Source organism: Microtus oregoni, unplaced genomic scaffold, assembly GCF_018167655.1.
Source record: "Microtus oregoni isolate MIOR12 unplaced genomic scaffold, Mior012 000112F_ref0000385, whole genome shotgun sequence".
Classification (NCBI taxonomy): Eukaryota; Metazoa; Chordata; class Mammalia; order Rodentia; family Cricetidae; genus Microtus; species Microtus oregoni.
Window position 1 is genome coordinate 2,438,550 of NW_024544738.1, and position 26,344 is coordinate 2,464,893.

Sequence of the window (26,344 nt, forward strand, 5' to 3'; positions counted from 1 at the left end):
ATCCTCTCTAGGGCTGGGATTAAAAGCATACACCACCACTGCCTGGTTTCTATGGCAAGCAGGTGTGGCTACTGGGATTAAAAGTGTTTGTTACTACTGCCTGTCTGTAAGGCTGACCAGTGGGGCTGTTTTACTCTCTGATCTTCAGACAAGCTTTATTTATTAAAATTCAAAAGAAATATCAGTATAAAAAGTTACAGGATTTTGAAAGCCCCAATGTCTGAATGGCAGTAATCCTTAAAAAATGACATGGAAAATGCTACAAGATTTATCTAAACTTCTCTCAATTTTATGAGGAGGCAGGCACTTCAGTGATCTTAAAGCTAGTATCTTTTTTAAAAACAGTTCTTGGAAAGGAACTTAAGGCCTCATACATGCTAGACACTTTATACCACTAAGGTACATCCTAGGCTCCTAAAGCTAATTTACTAATAACTTCTTCTGCGTAGTACTCCCATACTCATCTTTGTTAAGTGGGGCCTATGTCCCTACACAATAAACAGTCAAATGCTTGAGGGGGTTCATCAGATAGAAAGAAATACTTAGACTTGACCCAAATCTAAAACTTCTATTCTACAAAAGACACTACTAAGGAAATGAAATGATAAGCCATAGGCAGCAAGAAAATAGCAGGTAAAGAATTGGTACATCAAAATATACACAAACCTACAAAAAAGGCTATAATAGGTCAAAGTATGTAAAAGATATAAGAAGATAAGAGAATGATAAATAAGCAACAGAACGATGCTCATTGTCATTCATTAGTACAGAAATGTACTAAAAACCAAAACTGTAAGATACACGAGAATGGTTAAAATTAAAACTTCCTAAGAAAGCAAACACTGTGAAAATGTAGACCGGTCTCATATCTTCTGCACTATTCCTGGGAATGCAAATTATTCCCACTCATAAAAATGGTTGTCGGGTTTTGGGAAAATTAAGCATACACTTTCCATACAAGTACAAATGAAAAACATAAGCATATGCCCATATAAAGATATGTAGGTAAGTGTTCATTACACCTTTATTTATAATACCCACAAAGTAAAACCAACCAACAAAAATGGTCAACAAATGGTCAATACATGAGTAAATTGTGAAACATTCATAAAATGGACAACTCAGAAACAAAAAGAAGACAAATTTCTGATAAGCTTTATGCTAAATCAAAGACATCAGGTACACAATGTTTCCCCAAAAGACAAAAGCACAGAGATAGCAAACATATCAGGAGTTGCCAAGAATTCAGGTAGGACAATGAACATGTTAAGCAAAAATACATGAAGGAATGCTCTATATCCTTATAGCGACGGTAATCACACAAGTAGGTCACTATATATGTAAGCTATACATCAATAAACTTTTTTATTATTTTTATTGAGCTCTACATTATTCTCTGCTCCCCTTGCTTCCTCTCCGAGCCTCCTCTTCAACACTCTCCCAAGGTTCCCATGCTCCCATTTTACTCAGGAGATCTTGTCTTTTTCTACTTCCCATGTATGTCTCTCTTAGGGCCCACATTGTTGTCTAGGTTCTCTGGGATTGTGAATTGTGGGCTGGATTTCTTTGCTTTATGTTTCAAAAACACTTATGAGTGAGTACATGTGATAATTGTCTTTCTGTGTCTGAGTTACCTCACTCAAAATGATGTTTTCTAGTTCCATACATTTGCCTGCAAAATTCAAGATGTCGTTATTTTTTTTTCTGCTGTGTAGTACTCCACTGTGTAAATGTACCACATTTTCCTTATCCATTCTTCAGTTGGGGGGCATTTAGGTTGTTTCCAGGTTCTGGATATGACAAACAATGCTGCTATGAACATAGTTGAGCACATGTCCTTGTGGCACGATTGAGCATCCTTTGGATATATCCCCAAAAGTGGTATTACTGGGTCTTGAGGGAAGTTGTTTTCTAATTTTCTGAGAAATCGCCACACTGACATCCAAAGGGGCTGTACCAGCTTGCATTCCCACCAGCAATGTAGAAGTGTTCCCATTACCATACAACATCTCCAGCATAAGTTGTCATCAGTGTTTTTGATCTTGGGTAAGATGGAATCTCAGAGTTGTCTTGATTTGCATTTCTCTCATGACTAAGGATATTGAACTTTTCCTTAAGTGTCTTTCAACCATTTTAGATTCCTCTGTTGAAAGTTCTCTGTCTAGGTCTGTACTCCATTTTTTTTATTGGATTATGTGTTCTTTTGATGACCAATTTCTTGAGTTTTTTTATATTGATTTGATTCCTTGTCTTTTCATTTTACATTCTTAATTGTTCTGGGATGCTAGGGATGGAACCCAGGACCTTCCACATGCCTTCACATAATCTGCAGACTCAGATCAACTTTTACAAAAAAAACATTCAGAATAGGCATACAGTTTAAAGGGGTTGTGGATGGGCTGGAGATGTAGAGCTAGTATGTTTCAGTTCTCTTAGCATGTGTGGGGTTGATCCCCAGCACTGAATAAACCAGAGGGGGTCACATACACCTGTAATTCCAGAAGTGGAGGCCAAAGAATCAGAAGTTCAAGGTTATCCTCAGAAGCACAAGAAAGAGATATATGAGGTCTCTCCCAATAAATAAAGGATAATGGGTGAGATCTCATTTATAAATATCAAAATTATAAGTGTCAAAAATAAAGTAATCCAATATAAAAAACATAAGTGTAACAAAAATATAAAATATCTATGAATAAACTTGAGAAATGTGCAAAACTTAAGAAAATCCAAGCATAGAGCAGAAGAAGGCATAGAAGGTCCCTGACTAGAAAGAATCATAAAAATGATACCACCCATGTTGGTTCAGAAATCCACTGCTCTTCTAATAAAAATGCCAAACATGTTTGGCCAGGAGGTAGGCAAACTGATTCTAGAGTCACATGCCAAACCAAACAAACAAGAACCAGGAAAATGCAGGCGGGGAGAAAGGGGCAAGAAAAGGGCACTGGCCCAAGCACATTTAATATGTAATCTAAGGGTCTCAAGAGTAACTATTGTGATATTAGACAGCAACAGACCAGGATGGGAAGCCTAGAAATGCTGTTTTAGTGGGGCCAACCAGAACTTTTTAGCTACTCTGTAAGAACAAAGAGTAACCATGTGGGAGAATATCTAATGACAAAGTCTAGACATCATTTAAAACAACAGAAGTCTAGAGGAGCAGAACACATAAACAGTGTGTGGACGGGTTCCAACTGAAGAGAAGGTGTAACTCATAATGGAGAGAGTTAACCTCCCTGATACAGAGAAAAAGCTATTAGAATAAAGAAAAAGCCCATATGAAAACTAGAAAAACTATAAGCAAATGACAGGAAAAATATATGAATCACCTGTAAACTTAAAAAAAAATCCATTCTTGCTAATAAAAGAAAAGCAAATTCTAACAGGATGATACTATTCTCTCATGATAACAAAAACATCTCAAAGTTTGACAGCATAGCTGTTAGTGAGAGTCTAAATACCCAATCTAAAATGAGAGGAATATACCATATTTATCCCAAATTATAAGCCATTACTCCTTCAATACAATAATCTCAGCTCTAGACCTCTACCACATGATACACCTGAACACAAATAACAACCTTGAGGTTATCCACAAGGTATTGTTTACTGTAACACGGGAAACAACCCTAGTGGCCACCAACAGAGGACAGAAAATCGTGAAACTTTAAAGAATGACGAGACACAACTCCTTGGATGAAATAGGTCAACACCAGAACAACTTAAATGCGTGCAGGGCCATCAGCCTTTTGTAAGATAATAGGTGGAAATTAGCACTTATGTGTCTATTTGCTTGCATTTATGAAAAACAAAACAACAAACCCACTGGAACAAGAAGCCAATGACAGTGTCAAGCAGAAATAAAGAGAATTTATTTTACATGAGGATCATGTGCATGTATTATCTATTTTTAAAATAACATTTAAAAAAAGTCCTGTCACGTGCCTGTTCTTCCTGTTACTCAGAAGTCTAAAGCAGAAGGATCAGTTGAGCCCAGGAGTTCAGAGATAGCCTGGACAATATAGCAAAACCTCAACCCAAAAGAAAAATATTGCAATAAAGATTCAAAGAAGGCAAATTTTTCAAAAAAAATTTAGGTAAAACTAAACAATATATTATTTAGAGGCACCCACACATTATGAACCTATAGTGACTATTTTAACATTGTCAGACTATCTTTTTGTTGTTGATCTTTCTGTTAATACAATTAGGGTGTAGGCTGGTTTTGAAAGCCTTGGTTTCCATGGTTACATTCAGAGTACAGGCGTTTTCAAATGCCTCATCTTTATGGAGTAGGATAAATTGCCACAAGACTTTTCTCGGTGTCTTCTTTCCCTCCCTTGACTTTGAATCTCCTCTTGACTCTGAAATCTGTGCACTGTTGCCCAGCTCTCTCCTGCAGCCACCTGAATTCCATTATTGTTATTATTTGATGTTTGTTAGCTTGGTAGTAGGTGGTGAGGGGATTCTCTGACGTTCTGATAAATCCTCAACATTAGGCAGATATGGAATCCGGGTCTAGGGCTGGTAACCCACAACACACATGTCCTTGATCCCCCAAGGGGAATGATGACTCAGGAGGAAATTATTTCACTTATTGTACTGCTCTGTGGCCAGTGGGTTTCCACCAAAACCCTCCATATTTTCCTGTCCCAAGGATTAAGACTTTTCATTCTTGGGAGCTGGCAGGGATGGGCTGGGAGAGACACCTGAGCAGATCTTGGCAGTGTTGGCTGTCCCCCTAGTACTGTAGGCAAACTTTCTCAGGATTCTCTCTGACCTTCATCAAAAGCACCTGGTGGGACTCCTAGATGAAAAGCTTACACAAGAATGAGAATCTCTGCACCCCCAATCTCTGGCAAGCCCTTAAAATCCTGATTTAACCTTCTTAATGGTTTACCTAGCTTTCAGCAGGTCTGCCCTGGGTAAGCAAATGCTCATGTACCACCTGTGTCTCTCACCCAGTTTCTGCTAGGATTCAAGAAAGTCTTTCATTTGCTACTTATCTCTCTCTGAGCCACAACCAGATTTCTGTATATTAGTTTCAAATACATATGTGTGTATGTATGATCATATACATATTTACACCTTACATATATGACAAATGCTATATGGCTAAGCCACATCCACAGTCTCTCATAAGGTTTTCTAATAAGGTTTCCTCATAAAGGTTGGATATTTGCAATATGAAAGAGTGTATTAAGTAAATTGTACAAAATAACAGTTCACTAAATGCTCTGCTAATCAGACAGACATTAAAAATTTGGAAAGCTCAATAGTATTAATATCTAGTAAAGGATTCTGATCAGTTCCAGTTGCAATTAAAGACAACATTTATTTTATTAACTTATATACTGTTGCAATACACAAAATTCTTGATTTCCATTTGGCATCTTAGGGGGACAAAATGGTCGAACCCTGTACCTTAACATCGTGAACTGCATCACTGGCCTAGTCAGGTCCTCCCTAAGAACAGCAGGGACTACGCAGCCCTTATACCCTGGAAATGCCTCTCACAGAAACTCAGCTTTAACCAGGGAATCTTCTAGCAGTCCGTGTACTGCAGAAATGTGAAGTCATCATTATAAAAGCAAATAACACCAATTCCAAGGGATTAGTACCTCCCCCATGCAGTCTCCCTAACTGAGTTCATCCAGCAGAGTAATTTCATAATTTGGAAGTGCCAGGGTATCACTGTTAGCATGGCTCCATGACAAAAGCCATTGTAACAAAAATGACTATCACTCTGCTTCTTCAGATTAATATGAACGTGAAACTGCATGCATGGTTAGTTATATTATAAAAGGTCCTTCCTTCTGTCCTATCTACCACCACATTCTCTCCCTAAATTTCAAAAAATATACCATTGGTAAGTAAGTTTATTACAAAAATAACTCAGGTGAGAATTTTTTCTTTTTTTTAATTTAATTTTATTTATTTATTTATTTATTAAAGATTTCTGCCTCCTCCCCGCCACCGCCTCCCATTTCCCTCCCTCTCCCCCAATCAAGTCCCCCTCCCTCGTCAGCTCGAAGAGCAATCAGGGTTCCCTGACCTGTGGGAAGTCCAAGGACCACCCACCTCCATCCAGGTCTAGTAAGGTGAGCATCCAAACTGCCTAAGCTCCCACAAAGCCAGTACGTGCAGTAGGATCAAAAACCCATTGCCATTGTTCTTGAGTTCTCAGTAGTCCTCATTGTCCGCTATGTTCAGCAAGTCTGGTTTTATCCCAGGCTTTTTCAGATCCAGGCCAGCTGGCCTTGGTGAGTTCCCGATAGAACATCCCCATTGTCTCAGTGTGTGGGTGCACCCCTCGAGGTCCTGAGTTCCTTGCTCATGCTCTCTCTCCTTCTGCTCCTGATTTGGACCTTGAGATTTCAGTCCGGTGCTGCAATGTGAGTCTCTGTCTCTATCTCTTTTCATCGCCTGATGAAGGTTAATATTCAGGAGGATGCCTATATGTTTTTCTTTGGATTCACCTTCTTATTTAGCTTCTCTAGGATCACGAATTATAGGCTCAATGTCCTTTATTTATGGCTAGAAACCAAATATGAGTGAGTACATCCCATGTTCCTCTTTTTGGGTCTGGCTTATCAAGTGAGAATTTTTGTTTCTTTTTGTGGTATTGGGAATCAAACCCAGAGCTTTACATGCATGTTCTATAACTAAGACATATCCCCAGCCTCTCATGCGAATTTTCTTTAATGCATGGATTCAACATATCAAACCCAAACAGATGTTTGTTATAATTACTTCACTTCACCTTTTACAGAAACTTCTAGAGTAGCTGCAGCTACTGCCTCAGCACCCAATCCTTTCTTCCAAGTTTGCTAATACAGATAATGCTTCCTGACCTGGATCATACAACTTTTCTCCTCTCTTCTGGTCATATCTAGACACTGCATCTACGGCACAGCAGACGAAGCCCTTGAGGGTGAATTTTATACTCCTTGAACTTAAGGGACTCAGCCAGTTTTCTGCCTTTTCTTGCTCTGCTACACATTGCAAGGAGAAACGGCAGGGGGACAGTGTGTTTTAAGGTCCCCTTCCAAGTGGCTGCCTATATGCATTCAATGAGAAGGTGGTAGGGAAGGAGAAGCCAAGGCAGGTAATTCTTCCTCTATCTCTCCATTCTCTCTCCCTCTCTGTCAGTCTCCACATCTGTCTTGCTCTCACACTCCCTGGCTACATATTCTCATAGCTGAAGCTCTCACAACACAATCCTCTCTCCAGGTCCCATGCTTAGATGTCTTCCTAGTATTCCAGGTCCTCACAAGAGGCCTTATCCCTGAGTTCTAATAAAAACAACTACTTTGTTTTGGTGTTAGTACGGGGGTTGGTAGTCATCTCTAAGCTGCTTCAATAGTCTAACTGGCATCTTTATTCTTCTGATTTTTTATCTAACAGTTGCCTCCTACTAAACTACCTGCTGGTTTTCTCCTGGCTAGACTTCATCAGCCACATCAGACCTCTACCATATTACCCTGTACTGGATAAAAATCACCACAGTTTCTCTGCGAGTTTGAGGTCAGCCTGGTCTACCGAGTGAGTTCCAGGACAGCCAGAGCTACACAGAGAAAAGCCATCACACTATCACCACCTTGTCTATCTCTCTTCCATGCCATCATAAACAATCTGCACAGTACTGCCACTGAAAAAAACAATTCCTTTATTCATACTACTGAAGAGAATGATTGTGGCTAGTTCATAGCCTACCTCTGAATGAAATCTTTTCTTTCTCTAGTTCTCTCAGAGCTAAGATGTAGCCAAGAGAGTCATAGACTAGAAAAAGACAGTTCATGGTAAGCCTGCTTCAAGTGTGTCTGTAAATACATAATCATATCTAACCACATAAACATACATAAAAAGTTCACAATTCAAGAAAAATAAATGTCAAATGATAGAATGTACATGTACAGGGTTTCAAAACTGAGAATCAGAATTTCTTTATAAACAAAAGCTTCTACTTCCAGACAAGATAGAAAATGAAGCAGGGTTTATACCTTTTTACACAAAATATATGACATGGTGGTTTTCAAAACAGTAACCATCAAGTAGTGGATGCCAATGACCCCTGGGAGATGGAAAATATGAGGCAAATTCTGTGATTGCCCAGCCTACTGTACTGATTTTGAGGGTCACAGGACAGAGAGAGGGGGAGTAAGTGAAGCCTGACAGCTGCCCAAGTCAAGAAACTCAAGAGTACAGACACAAAAATCACCTAAATGTCACTTGACAGAGAAATTTGATCTAGCTACACAAGGACAGAATTCTGGAAATCCAGAGGGGCTTTCCTTCAAGTATTAAAGGCAGATTCTCACATGCATATAGGAAGGGAAAGAGGACAATACACCCAGCAAGAGTGGTTCTAATGAAACAAACTGGAATGATATTTGATTCACAAGGCCTGTACAACAGAAGGAACATGGTCTTGCCTCAGAAGTGAGGGTAAACAGCCTATGAGCAATGATTGTTTCAGACACACCTAAGAAGTCATAGAAGATCAAATCACTTCCAAGCAAATGTACTGCACCTAGCAATTTATAGATGCCAAAAATGACTAGTGTACAACGAAGAAAAACTCTTGAAGACTGCTGGGCATGTAAAAAGGGAGGAAAATAAAACCTACAAAAATAGTCAAGTGAAACTGACCCAAATGCTAGAAGCACAAAGCAAAGACAGGTATTTAAAAACATATTATAAGATATCCCATATATTCAAAAAGTTAAACAGAGATATAAGAGCTAAATGGAACTTCAGAGTATAAGGACAAGAATTTTAAGAAATAAAATAACATACTGGATTACACTCATGGCAAATCAAGTTACAGGGAAAAAAAAACTTTAACTGGAGGGCAAAGCAATAGACACAGCCCAAAATGAAACACAGGCCAGGCAAGGTGGCACATGCCTATAATTTTAGCGCTTGGAAGGCTATGGCAGCAAAATCACAACTTTGAGCCCAGTCTGGGCTACATATTTAGACACTGTACTAAAATATACAAACAAGCAAATAAAAGCAGAAAAGACCATTTAATTCATTCTATAAAGCTAATGTTACCCCAACACACCAAAGCAGACCCTATCATTCGTAAGCATGAAAATTCTAACCAAAATTTTAACAAACCATTTCTATAATGTATTAAAAGAGTGGTGCATCCTAACCAAGTGGAGTTTATACCAGGAAGGAATCCAAAGTTTGCTATTGAAAAGTATATACTATACTGTATTCATAAGCAGGAAATGAAAAATACACAAGCATCCCAACAAGCACATGAGGGCACGTGAAAGTCTCTCACAGCCACCCCTGCTAACCGTCTCAGCAGTGTAGATAAACATTTGTCAAAATACACAGCTAACATTAATAGTTCAAGAAAAGACTTACCACAGCAGCTCTACTATTGTAATAAAATGTTCTACCTGCTACGGCTAGACAACAAAAAAAGAAATGCCACCTTTAAGCACAGCACATGGGAGGCAGACACAGGCAGATCTCTATGAGTTTGAAGCTAGCCTGGTCTACAGACTGAGTTCTAGGCTAGCCAGGACTGCATAGAAAATAAAAAAAAGAGAGCAAAAGAAATACCCTGCAGATTAGAGAGAAATAAAACTATCATTACTCACAATATGATTGAATATGTATAAAATCTGATAGAATAATCAAAAAGCTACTGAAATTAAAATGTGAATTTAGCAACACTACAGGATATAAGATTTAGGTGCAAAAATCTATTATATGTCTATATATTTGCATCAAAGAACTAGAAATTAAAAATCATAAAAAAGAAAAATTGTAATGCCAGCTAAAATACTTAAGGATATCAGTTCACCAAATACATGAAGACCTGTACATTTAAAACTAGAAAACATTTGAGGCCAGTCTGGTCTACAGAGCTAGTTTCAGGACAGCCAGGGCTATAGAAAGAAACCTTGCCTCAAGAAAAAAAAAACCTAGAAAACAATGCTGAGATGAAACCCCAATGCTAAAGAAACCCTAAGTAAGTGAAGAGCTGTGTCTATAATGATCATTCTCCTCAAATTAAGTACCAATTGACTATGTCAATCAAAACACCACCAAGACATTTTGCAGAGAGAAATAAGCTGACTCTGAAATTGACGTGGGAAGGTCAAAGAACTGGAACAGCTCAAGCAATCTTACAAAGAAAGAATAAAGATGCACACTATCCAATTGGAAGACCCATTATAAACCAGCAGTAAAAAAACTGCAGTACTGGCAAAGACAAGTACACAGATTAGTAGATCTATAACGAACAATTCAGAGGCAGAGCTACATAACTACAGGTAATTGATTTTTGTAACTCAATAGAAACAGCAACTTTCAACAAAATTACTGAAACAACTGAATGTCCTTACACACAAAAAACTTGAATCTAAACCAAAATGTCATACCATTTACAAAAACTAACTGAAAACAAATTCTAGATCTAGATGCAAAGGTATAAAATATTTTGATGAAAACAAGAGACAATCTTTTAAACCTGGGTTTAGTCAACTATAGCTTTTTAGACATGTGTCAAACAGACAATGCTGCCAAGCCCATCACAATATAAAATTTAGTTCTAAAAATGGACATGGTTAAGCTGGGTGTGGTGGTGCTAGGTGAGCTGTACAGATGCTCTAGAAAACAGTTTGGTAGTTTTCATGTGAAATGAAACCAATGACTAATCTACTACCCAGCAAGTTGCTATAAAAATGAAAACTTACATTCATTCATACAAAAACTAATATAGTAGCCCTAGTCATAACCATTCCAGATTGAAAATAATCCCAGTATCCTTCAACTGTGGTATATCCACCAAAGACAATCCCATAATGTATCTTAGGCAATAATACTCATTTTATAAAATAATTAATCCTTTTCTCAATTTTAGACAACAAATACTCCAATAAATAAAACCAAATTTAGACAATAAATATTCATTTAGTAGAGAATCATAGAGAAAAGTGATTCTCAAAGGCATTGCGCTGACAATGTTAATCCCTACACATTATGTACTATTTGGCTCCATTTACATATTACACTGGAAAACACAACACTAAAGTGATAAACAGCATACCTGTGATAGTCTGATTGAACCCATAGTATGACGGTTTCCTTGTAATTTGCGTGTGTGTGTGTGTGTGTGTGAGAGAGAGAGAGAGAGAGAGAGAGAGAGAGAATATCACATGTTGGGGTATCTACCAGAAGAGAGTAGAGTTACAGGCAGTTGTCAGCTATTAGACGTGAATGCTGAGACCCACACTCAAGTCCACTGGGAGATCAGCAAATGCTCTTAACGACTGAGCCATCAGTCCAGTTTAATACGGTTTTTTTAAAGGGTGATGGAACAAGCCTTGCGTGATCTTTGTTCTAGTTGTGGTTACACATATCATAAAACTGCATGTAAAAAAGTTCATTTTCTTTATGATGACTTTTAAAATAAAATTAAAAACTAAAAAACAATAACAAATAAAGAGGGCATAGGTATAAAACTAAGGCAGTCTCATAAACACAAAAATCTAACAACAGTCAGCTGACATCACCTTAGTCTACAGGAAAAAAGTTCATACAACAGGCCTGATGTTGCTAGCCCTGGAATGGACTACTTTATATGAGCAATCCTTACAATAGTTCCTGGGAATGTGTCTGTGAAATGTTCTCTATGCTGCTAGTTGATAGACAATGTGATTTGTGTGCCAGTAACACTAAATTCTGTTATACTGTCCTAGGAAGATTGTTTTCACAAATGCAATTTATAGTAAACACCTGTTTTCCACCTGAGTGCCAGAAATTTCAGAGAGAGGGCTCAATCGTAGGGTAGCTGCCTAGAATGTACACGATCCTGAATTAGACCTCCTCCGCTGCAGGGCTCAAGAGAGCCTACCGAAGCAGAAATGCGAGTGTGTGTTGCCGGAGGATGAAGCTAGTCCTGTGCAGCTGGAGTTACAAACTCACACTCAACTCCCCTATGGAAGTACTTGAGAAGCGCAAACTAAACTCTTCCAGACTCCACTCATTATGAGGTTTTCCCTTGCTGATCCTTCTGTGTCCCCTTTCACTGTAATAAGTCACAGCCATGAATAAAATTGTGTCTTAATTCTAGACCTTTTCACCTAATATGCCTAAAACAGTTACCAAATGTGCTTTAAGTGGAGCTTAAAACCTGAGGCTTTCCTCAAACTATTTCTCTGAACTCCTGTCTACTCTTCATTTTCCAGTAGAACTCCAGGAAGTACCATATGCATGGTAGCTATGAACATTTGCATCAGCTCCTCAAAACACCCCATGTTTCCTATTTAAATTCAAGTAACACTAACAGCTTGCCATAAACATTACAATTGGGTTCAGCAGCAAATAGAAAACTTGCATCACTCTCATAAAGAGTACACAAGTATGCAATCCAAGCCCAACATGAAAGTGTTTCTTATTCTCATCTCTTGATCCAATGTGGCTGCTGAAGCTCCAACATCAACACTCCAAGAATCAGCCAGATAGCATGTATAAAATAAGAATCTTTGCTTTGCCTTCTGTTTCTAACCAGAACTTAGTTGTATATCTATACCTAGTGGCAGAAGCACTTTTCACTGCACAGCAACAAGCTCATCAGGCACAAGATGGAAGCTACCTGATCCTGCCTATAAATCAGTATGGACATTTGTATTATGATAATGTTCATTCTTAAAACAAACCGATTCCATGTTTTCATGATCTAACATAAGAGCAGTTCGTTTTCATGCATGAAATGGGCCAGAGGAAGGAGAAGCTGGCTTTTCATGTTGTTATCAGGGATCAGGTACCTACCATCTTGGTAGGGCCATGGAATCCTCCCCTCCAACTGACAAATGGATAAAGGAAAAAGGATCACATGGGGACGACACTTATGCTAAGAAGAGCAGAGGCAATTTTTATTTTAGTATGCTTCCTATGTCAGCATATGTGCAAATGTGCTTGTGTGTGTGCAAGCACATGGAGGCCGGACGTTCACGCCAGCTGTCTTTCTCTACTGCTTTCTATCTAAGTTTTCAGAGGTCTCTCACTGAGCCCGGAGCTCAATAACTGGACTAAAATGGCTGGACATGTGCCAGCCTGATGGAGAAAGGTCATTGGTTAAATAAAAAGAAACTGCTTGGCCCTCATTGGTTAGAAGATAGGTGGGAGGAGTAAACAGAACAGAACGCTGGGAGGAAGAGGAAGTGAGCTCAGACTCCACAGCTCTCCTCTCCCGGGAGCAGACGCCTCAGAGAGAGAGACGCCATGCTCCTGGCTCCTGGGCAGACGCGATGAAGCTTCGACCCAGGATGGACGTAGGCTAGAATCTAGCTGTGCTACATAGAATATTAGAAATGGGCTAGTCCAGGTGCAAGAGTTAGCCTAGAAGAGGCTAGATAGAAATGGGCCAAGCAGTGTTTAAAAGAATACAGTGTCCGTGTAATTATTTAGGCGCATAAGCTAGAGCTAGCCATGTGGGCGGTCAGGTGCCGGGGACGCAGCCCCACCGCTCTTGTTATTACTACACCAGCCTCAGTCCAACCCCAGTACTAGGGTTGCAGACACTTATCTCTAAGCCTGATTTTTTAAAAGCTTCTTTATTGAATCTTTGGAATTTTCAAATCATGTACCCCAATTCTATTTACTTCCCACCCCCTGTATTCCTCCCTCATCCCTGTTGCACTCCCCCATGAAAGAAAACCAACCAAAGTAAGCAAGCAAGCAAACAAAAAAAATCATACAAACAAGAAGCACAAAACAAAAACAAATAAAACCATAAAAGAACAAAAGCCATACCCGAAATAACAAAATCTCAGCTTCTCCTTCTCTCCTGCCTCTCTATCACCTCTTCATCCATCCTTTTGGCATTAGAGGCTTCAGTGTATCAGATAATATATCCCTTTGTCCCATCAGCTTGATGAGCAACTGTACACTGCAATGTCATTGGTCTGGTTCAAGGCCTCTGGTTTTTGTACACCATCCCCACTGAATCCTCACCGGAGTTCTTCTGGGAGATCTTGTGGGTATCATTTCACAGGACCAGTCCCTTCACAAGCTCCAGCAGAATCTAGATGGACTAGATGCTAGGGTGGGTCAACCCAAGGCCCATTAGTGGGCCTGGGTGTTAGGAGGCAGGCCAGATGGAGCCACTGGGGCCACTTGCCTCTGGTGCAGAGATGGAGTCAGCTCCCCAACATGCATGCCCTCAGGGTAGCTTGATCCTCACCTGTGGTGAAATGTGGGGGCCCTCTCTCCAGAGTGCAGGGGCCAGCTCTCTTGCTACAGTGGGCAACAAGAGGTAAGACCAGCTTTCTCAGGGCAGTGAAGGAAGGGACTGGCTCAGTATAGCCCTCTGATTTCACCTCACATGATTCCTAAGGCCTCCTGTGGTACCACTGGCCACAGACATCAACAGAGCCCCAAGCTGCAGCTGGACCATGGACCCCAACATGGCTTGGCAGCAGCATAGGCATGGATGATATCCTGGCTCTGGGTGGAGGGAATGGCCACTCAGGTAGGAATGGTTCCTGCAGTTGTGTGGTAGCCAGACACTACCAAGGCCTCAGATGGTGGCCCTAACCCTGAGCCGCTATATGACCACTAGTGGCAGTGTAGGACCCAGACTTCAGGTCAGACCCCCAGGAGAAGTTAGGTCTAGATGTCACCACTGCCCCCAGCAGCACGGTGGCCCTGATACACTAGGCTCACAACCAAAATTATGTATTTTCAAAAGAACCACACACACACTATATATAGTGTTTAAGTGTATACTTTATGTAATTATTGATAGAAAAAAGGCAATGTTGCATATAATATTATCTTATCTTCTCCTACAGCACTATTATATGAACAGCTACCTTATAAGAATATCTTAAAACATCACATCTCTTTTTCAATGGCTGTATAGTATTCTTTAATTGGCATGCAGCATCATTTTACTAGTCCATGCTTGGTATTCCTTTTTTTCTGCTGCAGCAAATATTCAATGTAATATGTTAACACAAATTTCTGGAGGACAAAGGGCAAGAAGTGACACTGCTAGATAAAAGGGAAAGGTAGGTATTAGCAAATGGCACACCAAAAGATGGAATAATACGCAATTATCCTCACCATTAACTATGCCTTCACAGATCTTAAAATTATATCTGGGTTCTTCTGAACAAGTAAACTTCAAAAAGCAAAACTTTCCAAGGAAATCGCAAAGTCTTAAGTGAAAATGAAAACTAATATTTACCAAATTATTAAGTATCAGACACTGTATCTTAACCTTTTAGAATACTTTAACCCCATGGGGTAAGCAATTTTATCTCCACTTCCCAAAAGAGGAAACTAAGGTTCAGAGAACTTCCCCATCTAAAGTCATGCAGCTTTCTAAGAAGCAGACCAGCACCTGAACCCAGGGACATGGGTTACCCAAGTGAGACTACTCTAAAGTTGGGCCAAGGTGAGAGGCTCTTTTAGAGAGAATATTTGATTCACCTGAAGGAAAGTGTGCCATGTTTGTTCACAGGTTCAGATATTTCATCTTGATTGTCAGCTTGAATGGACTGACAAGCCTCTAGGATAGGTAGAGCACACCTGAGTGTGTCTCTGAGCACATTTCCAGAGGGACTAAGATCTACACTGAATGTGGGTAGCACCACCACATAGGTTGGAGATCCAGATGGAATAAAAGAGGAAGAAGGAAGGGCTGGAGAGATGGTCAGGGGTTAAGACTACTAGCTGCTCTTGCAGAGGACTGGGGTTCAATCTCCAGCACTCGCATGATGGTTCACAACCACATGTAACTCCACTTCTGGGGGATCCGATACCCTCTTCTGACCTCCACAAGCACCAGGCATACATGTGGCAAACAGATATGCATGCAGACAAAACATTCATACACACGCTAAATAAATATTTTTTAAAGAAAAAGGAAAAACCCCACAAGTGCGGTGTCTCTACCCCTGCCCTGCCACAATATTGTAAGCTGAACCACCTGCCATGATAAACTGAAATTTCTGAAACACAAAATAAATCCTTCCTCAGCTGGGTGTGGTGGTGCACACCTTTAATTCCGGCATTCCAGGAGGCAGAGGCAGAGGCAGATGGATATTTGTGAGTTTGAGGCCAGACTGGTCTACAAAGCAAGTTCCAGGACAGCCAGGGATATTACACAGGAAACCCTGTAAAAGGAGACTGCGCTTTCATTTACCAGCCGCCCAGACCCAAATAATTACACATTAACTGTATTAACTACAACACTGTTTGGCCAATGGCTCAGGCATATTCCTAGCTAGCTCTTACATCTTAAATTAACCCATTTCTATTCATCAATGTATCACCACAAGGTTGTAGCTTACCGGTTATGTTCTGGCATCTTTCTCCTTCAGTGGCTATATGGCATCTTCTCAACTCCACCTATTCTCTCTCTCTCTCTCTCTCTCTCTCTCTCTCTCTCTCTCTCTCTTCGGATTTCCCACTAGGCTTTATTCTGCTAAGCCAATAGCCGAAATAGCTTTATTCATCAACCAATAAAAGCAACACATATACAGAAGGACATCACAGAGCAAAACCCTATCTCAAAAAAATAAAATTTAAAAATAAAAACTTCCTCCCCTAAGTTGTCTCTCTCAAAACCAGCGATAAGAAAATTTTACTAACAGAAACGTGGTACTAGAGAAGTAGGGCTGTCGCCATGACTACTTGGTAATATGATTCAGAAGCCTTTGGAATGTGTTTGTGAGAGAAATATGAAAACATTTGAAGCTGTGGAGTAAGAAGCCTAGACTGCTGTAAACAGAATTTTGGGGCTGAGTAGAGTGGGAGCTCAGAAGACCAGGATGCATACAGAATGCTACAAAGTTTCAGATGGAAACAAAGATTCTACTAGCAATTGGATCAGAAGACATTCATGTTACATGCTGGCAAACAAATTGTCTATACTTTTATACATGTCCTGAGACTTTTATAGAAAACTGTCTTTAAAAACAATGAACAAATTCATCTGAAGAAAGAGGTTCTAGAGCAGCAGTAGCAGCATGCAGGATGTAGAATGGATGCTGCTGGAAGCTCCTAGCCAGGTTTACAGTGAGGATCAGAAGAAAAAGACAAGTCTGAAAACCTTAAAGGTCCAAGAAAAGATATAGCATAGAAAGGAATGACGTCTGAAGAGATTAAAATAATTTAAAAGTAGGGATTGAAGAGAATGCTCTATAGTTAACAGTATTTCCAGAAGATCTGAGTTCAGCTCCCAGCAGCCATGTCAGGTGGCTCAAGACTGCCCACAATTTCAGCTTCATCAAATACAACACACTCTTATTCCACCTCTAGCACCTGCACACATGTTACACACATACACACACACATACACACAAATACACATTGAAAACAAAAATCTTTTAAAAGTCTTTCAATCCAAGCAGAGGTGGTGTAAACCTTTAATCTCAGCATTTGGGAGGCAGAGGCAGGCGCATCTCTATGAGTTCGAGGCCAGCCTGGTCTACGAAAGAAGTTCCAGGACAGGTAGGGCTGTTACAGAGAGAAATCCTTTCTCAAAAAACAAAACGAACAAGTCTTTCAAAAGAATCCACGTATTTTGTAACAACAACAATGAGAAAAAAATACAGAGGGTATCTTTGGAATTGACCAACCCCCCCCCCAAAAAAAATTGGAGTCTCAAAGGGAGTTTGTCGCTTTTCTAGTTTTGTGTGCCAGTGGAATGAGCTTCAGAGTCATTGAAGCTTCCTCCCAGACTTCAAAGGAATAGCTGGGAAGCTCGGTAATATGCAGCAGGCAGCCCTCAAGAGGGCAATGTATGAAATTGGGAGAATTAAATAAAAGATGCAATGCAGAGCCCAGAATATTGGAGACGACTAGAAAGGTTGGAAGCAGGAGGCACAGCCAGCTCAAGAGAAAATCCATGTGCTATACGACCAGCAAGGCTATAGGGGTAGGGCTACCAACTCCTCCGACCTCATGGCACAGCACAACACATGCCACACCGCCACATGCCACAGGTGCTAGACAGAAAGCTCGAGGGTTTCCCTGCAGGCTTTCAGTCTTGCTCTTGTCTGATCCTTCTTTTCTATTTCCCTATCCTCCTTTTTAGAATAGGTAATCTCCTCTGTGCCATTATTCTACAGGGGCTCACAGCTAAGAGTTGATTTCATTCTTCGGAGGAAATTTGGACTTGAACTTTTAAGCAGTGCTGGAACTATTGAGACTGGGGGTTTTGGAGATGGACTAAATCTAATTTACAATATGAGTTATGAGCCTTTAGCGGTGCAATGTTATGAATGAAAGAGATGTGTTTGTGTACTGTGGCTCAACCAATAAACTTGTAAAGAAGGGTTAACTATGATCATAATATGACTGGACAGAGAAGCACCTAGAATGCTGAAATGTACCTTTGGATGTATCTGTGAAGGTGTTTCCAGAGAGGATAATCTAAGAAAGACTTCCTCTGAAAGTAGGCAACACTATTCCATGGATGGGGAACTGGATTAAATAAAAAGGGGGGAGGGAGAAATAGCCAATTCAGCAGGCACACTCTCTGCTTCCTGGGCAACATAACGAAAACCCCTGTGCTCCACTAAGCCCTCCACACTATGGCAGGCTGAAATCATGGAGATAAAACCAATCCTTCTCCCTTAAGTCGTTTCTCTCTGGTATTTGGTCAAAGCAATGAGAATCTCACCAACACAGATACCCAAATGTAAGACTAATGTTCCTACATCATATTTGATCCTTTCATACTTTGTCTGGAAGGTCGACTCTCAGGCTGTGCTTAGCAACATCAACAGAGCAGCAGCAAGGAACCCACAACCCAAAAAACTTTGCAATGGCTGACCAATAAGTCTTCAGAAAGCTGGCAGACATGGAAAAAGGAGAATTAAGAAGCAGGTGGCGGGCTAGTGTCGTCTACAGATATTTTGGATACACGTCATTTGTCACAAAAACACTATAGAGGAAGTAGAACTACTGTAAACATGAGAACCACAATTAACTGACAGGCTATTTATGCCACCTTCCCCTGCCTCAAAAATTTGTTATTTCGGCTGTGCAAACATGCAGGACCCTGTAACTTCCGAGACAACTGGAAGCTCCCTAGTGCAATGGAACAGGGTAGACTGGTGCCATGCTTCACACAGATATCTACAGCTGGCATGTTCAAACTCCCTAGAAAGTCAGGTCTGGGAATACTGTGCCTAGTAGCACCCTGGCCTCTTGTCAGGGATGAATGCACTATCCTTAGTACTTGTCTTTTACTACAAATGCTAAACATTCACAATATATCTCTTACTGTCTTTAGGTCCTTTGTACCGAAACATATACTTACTACTACAAGATCTATTGGTGTAAATTCCTAACGAAATAACTACTCCCTGGGGACAATGGGATGGCATACCATGATATAAATAGGGAGAAGTGGGTGTCACATTCAGTGATTTAAGAAACACACACATCACAACTGATACAGAAAGGAGGCATAGACATGCTACTAGGTAATTACACTTCTACAGTTCAAAAACCAAAATGCACAAATAAGTACATAACGACATCTCCCTTCCGCTCAAAAGTCACAGCTACCAGCCGGGCGGTGGTGGCGCACGCCTTTAATCCCAGCACTCGGGAGACAGAGGCAAGCGGATCTCTGTGAGTTCGAGACCAGCCTGGTCTACAAGAGCTAGTGCCAGGACAGGAACCAAAAGCTACGGAGAAACCCTGTCTCGAAAAATAAAAAAAAAAAAAAAAAGTCATAGCTACCAAGGTTCTGTCCCCTAAGGAAACCAATGAATAGTCCATTACATATACTTCCATAGATATTTATACCTATACTAGTTTATTTGTTTAATACTAAATCTATTCCTCTCAAAATAAATATCAGTTCAATAGAAAAAGGTGGGAAACTCCTGGGTATTTACTCAAAGGACTCCAAGACAAGAGATCCCTGCACATCCATGCTTACTGCAGCAGGACTCACAACAGCTAAACTATGGAACCAACTTAGGTGTCTGTCGTCAGAAAAAGTGGATAAAGAAAATGTGCTACATATACACAATGGAATTTTACTCATCCATGAATAATGAAATTATGTGGTGTGCAGTAGCAGATTATCACGATAAGTAAATTAAGTCAGACTCAAGAAGACAAATATTGCATATTTTCTCTCATTTGTGAATCCCAGACTTTATAGATATAACAAAAACTCATGACATGAAAATAGAAGCTTGAATGTCTAAAACAGTGGTTCTCAAGATGTAGGCTGTGATCCCTTTGGCAAACCTCTGTCTCCAAAACTATTTACATTAGAATTCATAAAAATTACAGTTATGAAGTAGCATTTTGGGGTGGGGGTCACCACAATGTGAGGAACTGTATTAAAGGGTCACAGCATTAGGAAAGCTGGGGGAAGAAAGGGAAAGAGCAGGAGGAGAAAAAAGTAGAGGACAGCAGGGGATGAGGAAAACACTGTCAAAATACATTAATTACTTGTGTCAAATGTTCTTAAGAAAACCAGTAATATGTACAATGAATATATGCCAATAAAATAGATTACAGGAAAGAGACTTTTCAAACTTGAAGGGTTTTGGATTTCAAAATTGAACATTTTAATTCATAAAAATTTCTGAAGTTAAATTGTAGCTTCCAGAAATTAATATGCATACCCAGGGCAGAGCAGATCCTCAACAAGTATATCCCTAAGCCTTCCTGACCTTTATTACTCAGAGACAAGAGGACAACTACTCACTTCCTCTATGGATACTGAGAAATAAATCAGATTTCTTTGTCTGTGGGCAGATGCATGTGTGAGCACAGGTGTGTTCATGTGTGTACACTAAGGCACATCTGCAGAGTCAGAGACTCCTGCCTTATTACTCTAATAATCTTAAGTACATAGTGGAAAATTTAGTAATCAATTAAAATTAGAATTCAGATTTTGATCGAGAATTGAAACAGAAGATCAAATGTCCTGGAAAGAAATGTTTTCTCACAATTACAAACAACCCAAATCAACATATTAATATTTGACATAACCCAGGAATTCACACTTTGACAAAATAAATTTCTCATACATTTAAAAGCCATAGAAGAAAATGCCACAGGTATATCATGAGATTTAGAACATGACTATCCACAAAATGAAAGAGCACACTGGCATGTGGCCCCAATTACTGAAAAAGTGAGGTGACTTTCTGAAGTATATATGAGTGCAAGAAAAGCCTACTGTTGTTTTTAAGCCTTATGATAAAGATGGCTGGAGCTGGGTGTGGTAGCTCACACGCGCAATCCCAGTACTCAGAAGGCTGAGGCAGGAGGACTGCCCTAAATTCAAGGCCAACCAAGGCTACACAGTAAATTTCAGGACAGTCTAGGCTACTCTGCAAGACCCTGTCTCGAACAAAATCCAAAGATAAAAATTACTGAATTCTATGAACATAGAATAATCCTCAGAACACATATTTTTATCCCCATTTATTTTGTCTTTGAGCATGCATTTATGAGTCTGTCAAATGTACTACCTATTTCTCACTGTTCTTTAAGGAGTTGGTTCTGAGACCTATAAGATAAATATATGCTCATAGCTTTGTATAAACATACAAAGGCAGTCCTTCATTTCCAACATGGCTCTGAGGCAATCGTCTAAGATGGCGGCATATTTCAATTCCTCACTCACTATCTGCCCAGGAAACATCTCGGTTTACATGCTTTCCTCATGTCATTGATTTGTTACCAACTAAAACAAACTACAGAGGCTCCTTGATCAAGTATGGAGGCCAAAGTCTGGCCTGAGACTTGTGATTTCCCATAACCACCTAGATTTTTGATTTTACGGTTTCAAAATCTGTTTAGGTCACTACTTCCAAACTGAAAGACTCCCAACTAGTCCCTTATACAATTTGTTTGAAAGGGTTTGGTAGCCATAAGCCCTGGTTAGTAATAACTAACCAAGAACCATGAGACCCAAAAGGTCCAGGACCAAGGGTAATTCACACATTTAAAGTTAAGAAATTAAAGATTAATTTCTATTCGTCAGGGATTCATGGGTAAAAACTGGAGTATACTGTGATGAAGAATAATGCTCTGGCTTGGGAGACAGTTCTGAAGGGGGGCTCTTTTATTTCATTGGAGAATGCTGGTTTGGGGCTTCCACACCCCTGAATTAAGTTTGGAGTGACTGGGGTGGGAGCGAACGACAGGAGGCACAGAGAGAAAAAAGGATGACTCAGATTGTGACTGTTATTATCCCCGTCATAACCCTGTCCACGCAACATGCTGTGTACTATTCAATCCAGAAAGGAAAGTGATATCAGCCCATCCTTAACAAAAGAATCAAAACCATCACTTTTCCCTCCATACACTCAAAAATGTTTCTTCAAAGTTGCTCCTTGTTACCAATTTAGGGGTAGAAGAGCTACCCTTGGCTTGCAGAAAGCAAGGAAATAGGTATAACTTCCCAAGGGACATTAAGGATTCCTGTCTCAATAGTTAGGCCTGACATAGTGGTGTCACTACATTGAGTCCTAGACCACACTCACCTTTCATTCCTCCTCGGACATTATTGACAAGAGATAAAGAGAACACAGCCCTCAGAAGTGAGCCCCTACCTGGAATGACCATCATGGGCAGCCCAAAGTCAAGACTCACATTCAGACCTCTTTCTCACCCCTCTGGGGCCTGTCCCCTGGCGCGGCACAGCTCCCTGAGAAATCACCCACCTCCTGCCCCTGTGTCCTCTACAGATCTAAACTGGGGTAGGAAAGGGGATCAAGGCTGATGGAGAGGGGCACAACAGAAACATAATCAAGCAGAGGGGCTAAGAGATCTCCTCTGTGTCTTTCATCTTGGTTCCTGGTAAAGAAACGTTGAAATGGGACAAAAATGCTTTTAAGCATAGCACAAAGTCATAAAAATGCAGACAGTTGACCTTGGAAAGCCACAGCGTCTCAGCTGGAAACGCAAAAGAAGAAACTCCTTGGGAAGTGAAGCCAGAGAACTGTGCGGCAACCCGGAGGAGCACAGCCGGCCGCCCAAGGGATGTTGGCCGGGCAGTGGCAGGGAACTCACCATAGATCATGGCCAGCCCGGTCTCGTGCAGGAAGCGCACCCGGCGGTGCTTGAAGAGCCAGATGGTGAGGATGGTGAGGGTGAGCAGCAGGATGAAGGTGAGCAGGCTCACGCTGTCCTGCCGGTGGCTTTCCTCCGCCTCCTTCTCGGTGGCGAGCTCCTCCATGGCGCTGCTGTCCTCAGCCGCCGCCCCAGAGGAGGAGGCCGCGGCCCCGAGCCACAGCCCCCGACCCAGCAGCACTGGCAACAGTGGCAGCAGCAGCAGCCGAGGCGCCAACTTCCAAACAGCCCTCCCTGGACCGGGGTGCGCCGCGTCACTAGGCTCCATGACTCCAGGGCTGCCCGCGCCTCTTTCACGCGGGGACCAGCAACAGCCCGCGCAGTCGTCGGCAGCTTCCCGCGGTGCCGACCTAGCCCGTGGCTCCAGCCGCAGCTCCTCCTCCTGCCGCTAGCGCCCGGCCAGGGCTGCGCCAAGCTGCGGGGGAGGGGCGCTCGCAGTGCGCAGGATCCCCAAGCGCCGCCCCCCGCCCGCGCACCTGTTCGTCGTCATTGTCGTCGTGCCCCCCCCCCCCCCCGCCCTGGCCTAGAGCACGGCCACCCGGCTGTCCGGGTGGGGCGGGCTCTGTCCTCCTTCTCCGCCAGGCGGGCAGCCAGCCCTTTGGTGGCGCCGCGCTGACCGTCCTGTCCAGGAGTCCCTGGTCAGACCGTCTGGGGTCTGCTAACCAGTTTCTGGGTAGTAGCCCTCACGCTACCTAAAAGGGACTGCAGAGGTCACTTGCTCCTGGCAAGAAACAGCAGCTGGGACTGACTCGCTGCGAGATCTCCAGTCCTGTTCCTAGCGCCACCGCTAGGAGTTTGGTGTCACGCGGGTGTGTGGCCTCTGTGAGCCCAGCAAAGTGGGGCCTCCCAGGAGTTACAAAACCATATTACTGTTCTCACACACACACACACACACACACACACACACACACACACAGAGAGAGAGAGAGAGAGAGAGAGAGAGAGAGAGAGAGAGAGAGAGAGACCCCTTTTGTCACCTTTTGGAGTATAGGGACTCCCCCAGAGTCTTCCAGGCATTATTCAAATAAGGATAGGTAATGGCAATCGGTGAGAGCGATGAAATAAGTAACTCCATCATTAGACTTCAACTAATTCCTTGCGGAAAAGAGGGTTGAATTGGAGGGAACTAAGAACTCTTGCCATTCTGAGAAGAAGAGTGGCCAATGGTCAGCCCTAAGGAGGGTGGGAGGGGCAATTTATCATGATGATACTTTTAATGTTATCTTCCTGTTAACTCAGAAAACAGGTGAGTCTTTACTTGAACATTAGGGTCAAGCCCAACTCAGAATTATGACAAGGTCTTCAGAGATAAAAACCTCTTGGAAGAAATCCTAATAACTAGAGTTTTCAACCCACCTTGTTTCTCTAGTCAAGAAAGAAAAGAAAGCTGAACACGTCAGTCACTGCCTGTTGTCAAGCACTCTATTCACATTTACTGAATCTCTCTCCCCACCAACTGCCCATGCTCTCTCCTCCAAACTCCAGGAGTTTGCAGCAAGAGGATTTGCTGAAGAAGATAGGAAATCTGTTCAGAACACCACCATCCTCCTCTAGGTGAGCATTTAGCCAAGACTACTTAGTGCCTCTTCACATCATGGAATCTCTTCATCTTGATTTTAGCCAGGATCTTTTCCTACTCCACCATAAATACAAAAGAAACTGCAAATAAGAACCATCTAGCTGAGCCTAGGCAATGCCTGAAACCGAGATAATGAAATGATTGTTGCTATGTTCATAGACCTTACGTTACTATTTGATGACAGCTTCTTCCACAGCAATAGACAACCAAAAGATTAATCATTACATAAAGTGATTGCCTCAAGAAGAACATGAAAAAACTCACCTGATATTCACACATATACACCAAAGACTCCATTAGCTATACATATTTATATATGCAATCTATCTTATTCAACCCAGAGATTTGGATTCCAATTAACACAGATTAATACACTCAACTGTGTGATTCTCTCTGGGTGTGGTGGCACACCTCTATAAATCCCAGCTACTCGAGAGGCTGAGGTGAGAAGAATTGAATCAGGAATTCAAGGCTAGCCTGGGCAACAAAGCAAGATCCAATGCAGCCCAGAACACCTGAGGAGAATGCATAGTGAAGCCATTTAAACATTCTGAAATGAAGACAACAGGGAACTTCATGAAGAACACCGGAGTTGAACCCAACTCAATACCAGACTCAAGCAAACCTAGAAGGGTGAATAGACATGGACAAAAAGAGCTCCAGAAAAAGGGGAAATAGGTCTCCTAATGTTCAAAGAACATAGAAGAAATACCATTTAAGTTTTTTCTTTGTTCTTTCCTGTACTGTGGCAGCTGCATTGGTTAAAAAAAGAATGCCGTACCCTCATGCGCTCAGACTGACAGGAGTGGGGACTGTCTTTCTCTCTGCCTAGAGCGGCTGTGATCCCAAGACACTGGGGGCTGTTCCCCAATGGTTCGTATTCATTTCTCTCTGTCTGTCTCTCTGTATGTCTCTCTGTCTCTCTATGTGTATCTGTGTCTGTGTGTGGGTGTGTCTTCCTCCTCCCCACTCTCCCCCTTCCCTCCCTCTTCATCTGTCCATTCTTCTACTGCTTACTGTCAGACAAAGTTACAAGAAGTTACTAGTAGAGAAAAGTAAATATGTAGATTTCTCTCTAAGAACCCAATAAAGGCACTCCAAGGAATTCCAGATTGCCAGGGAGACCATGGAGAAGAATCTCAAAAGAAAAAAGTTGTTTATGAATTCCTAAATTCACTCCAACCTGAATGAACATGGAACAGCATACAAAAGACTATGATAATTAAGAAACCTCCAGATTGTAGACAAGCTGCTGGTTAAAATATGTGTGTGATCACAAATTTAGGAGACTGAGGCAGGAGGATACTGGGATTAAGACTTGCCTAGGTTAATAGCAATTTCCTGGTCAGGTTGGGTTACACAATGAGACCCTGACTCAAAAAAACCAACCAAACAAACAAAAATACAAGATAGATATGAGAGTCCTGCATAATTCTCAAAACTTGATTAGCTTTGGCACTATAATCCACACACTGCAGGTCAGAATTTGTGTTCTAAACCAAACCATGTTGATTACAAGTTAAAACTAAATATTTCTACATAACAAAATTTTAAGTGTCAAAAAAGTGGTTTTATTTTTTGAGACAAGGTTTCTCTGTGTAGCCTTGGCTGTCCTGGAACCTACTCTAGACCAGGCTGGTCTCGAACTCACAAGGATTCAGCCTG

The 26,344-nt window shown here is 41.3% G+C and overlaps 1 protein-coding gene across 1 annotated transcript in view; it reads right to left on the reverse strand.

Annotated features, from left to right (window-relative positions):
* LOC121443731 (sodium/hydrogen exchanger 7-like) overlaps positions 1-23,368 on the reverse strand; it is a 78,894-nt gene extending 55,526 nt beyond the window's left edge. Inside the window, exon 1 of the mRNA XM_041645526.1 lies at positions 23,041-23,368. Within this exon, the coding sequence (XP_041501460.1) occupies positions 23,041-23,368 (328 nt within the window). The remainder of the gene's footprint in view (positions 1-23,040) is intronic.
* Positions 23,369-26,344: the final 2,976 nt, after the last annotated feature.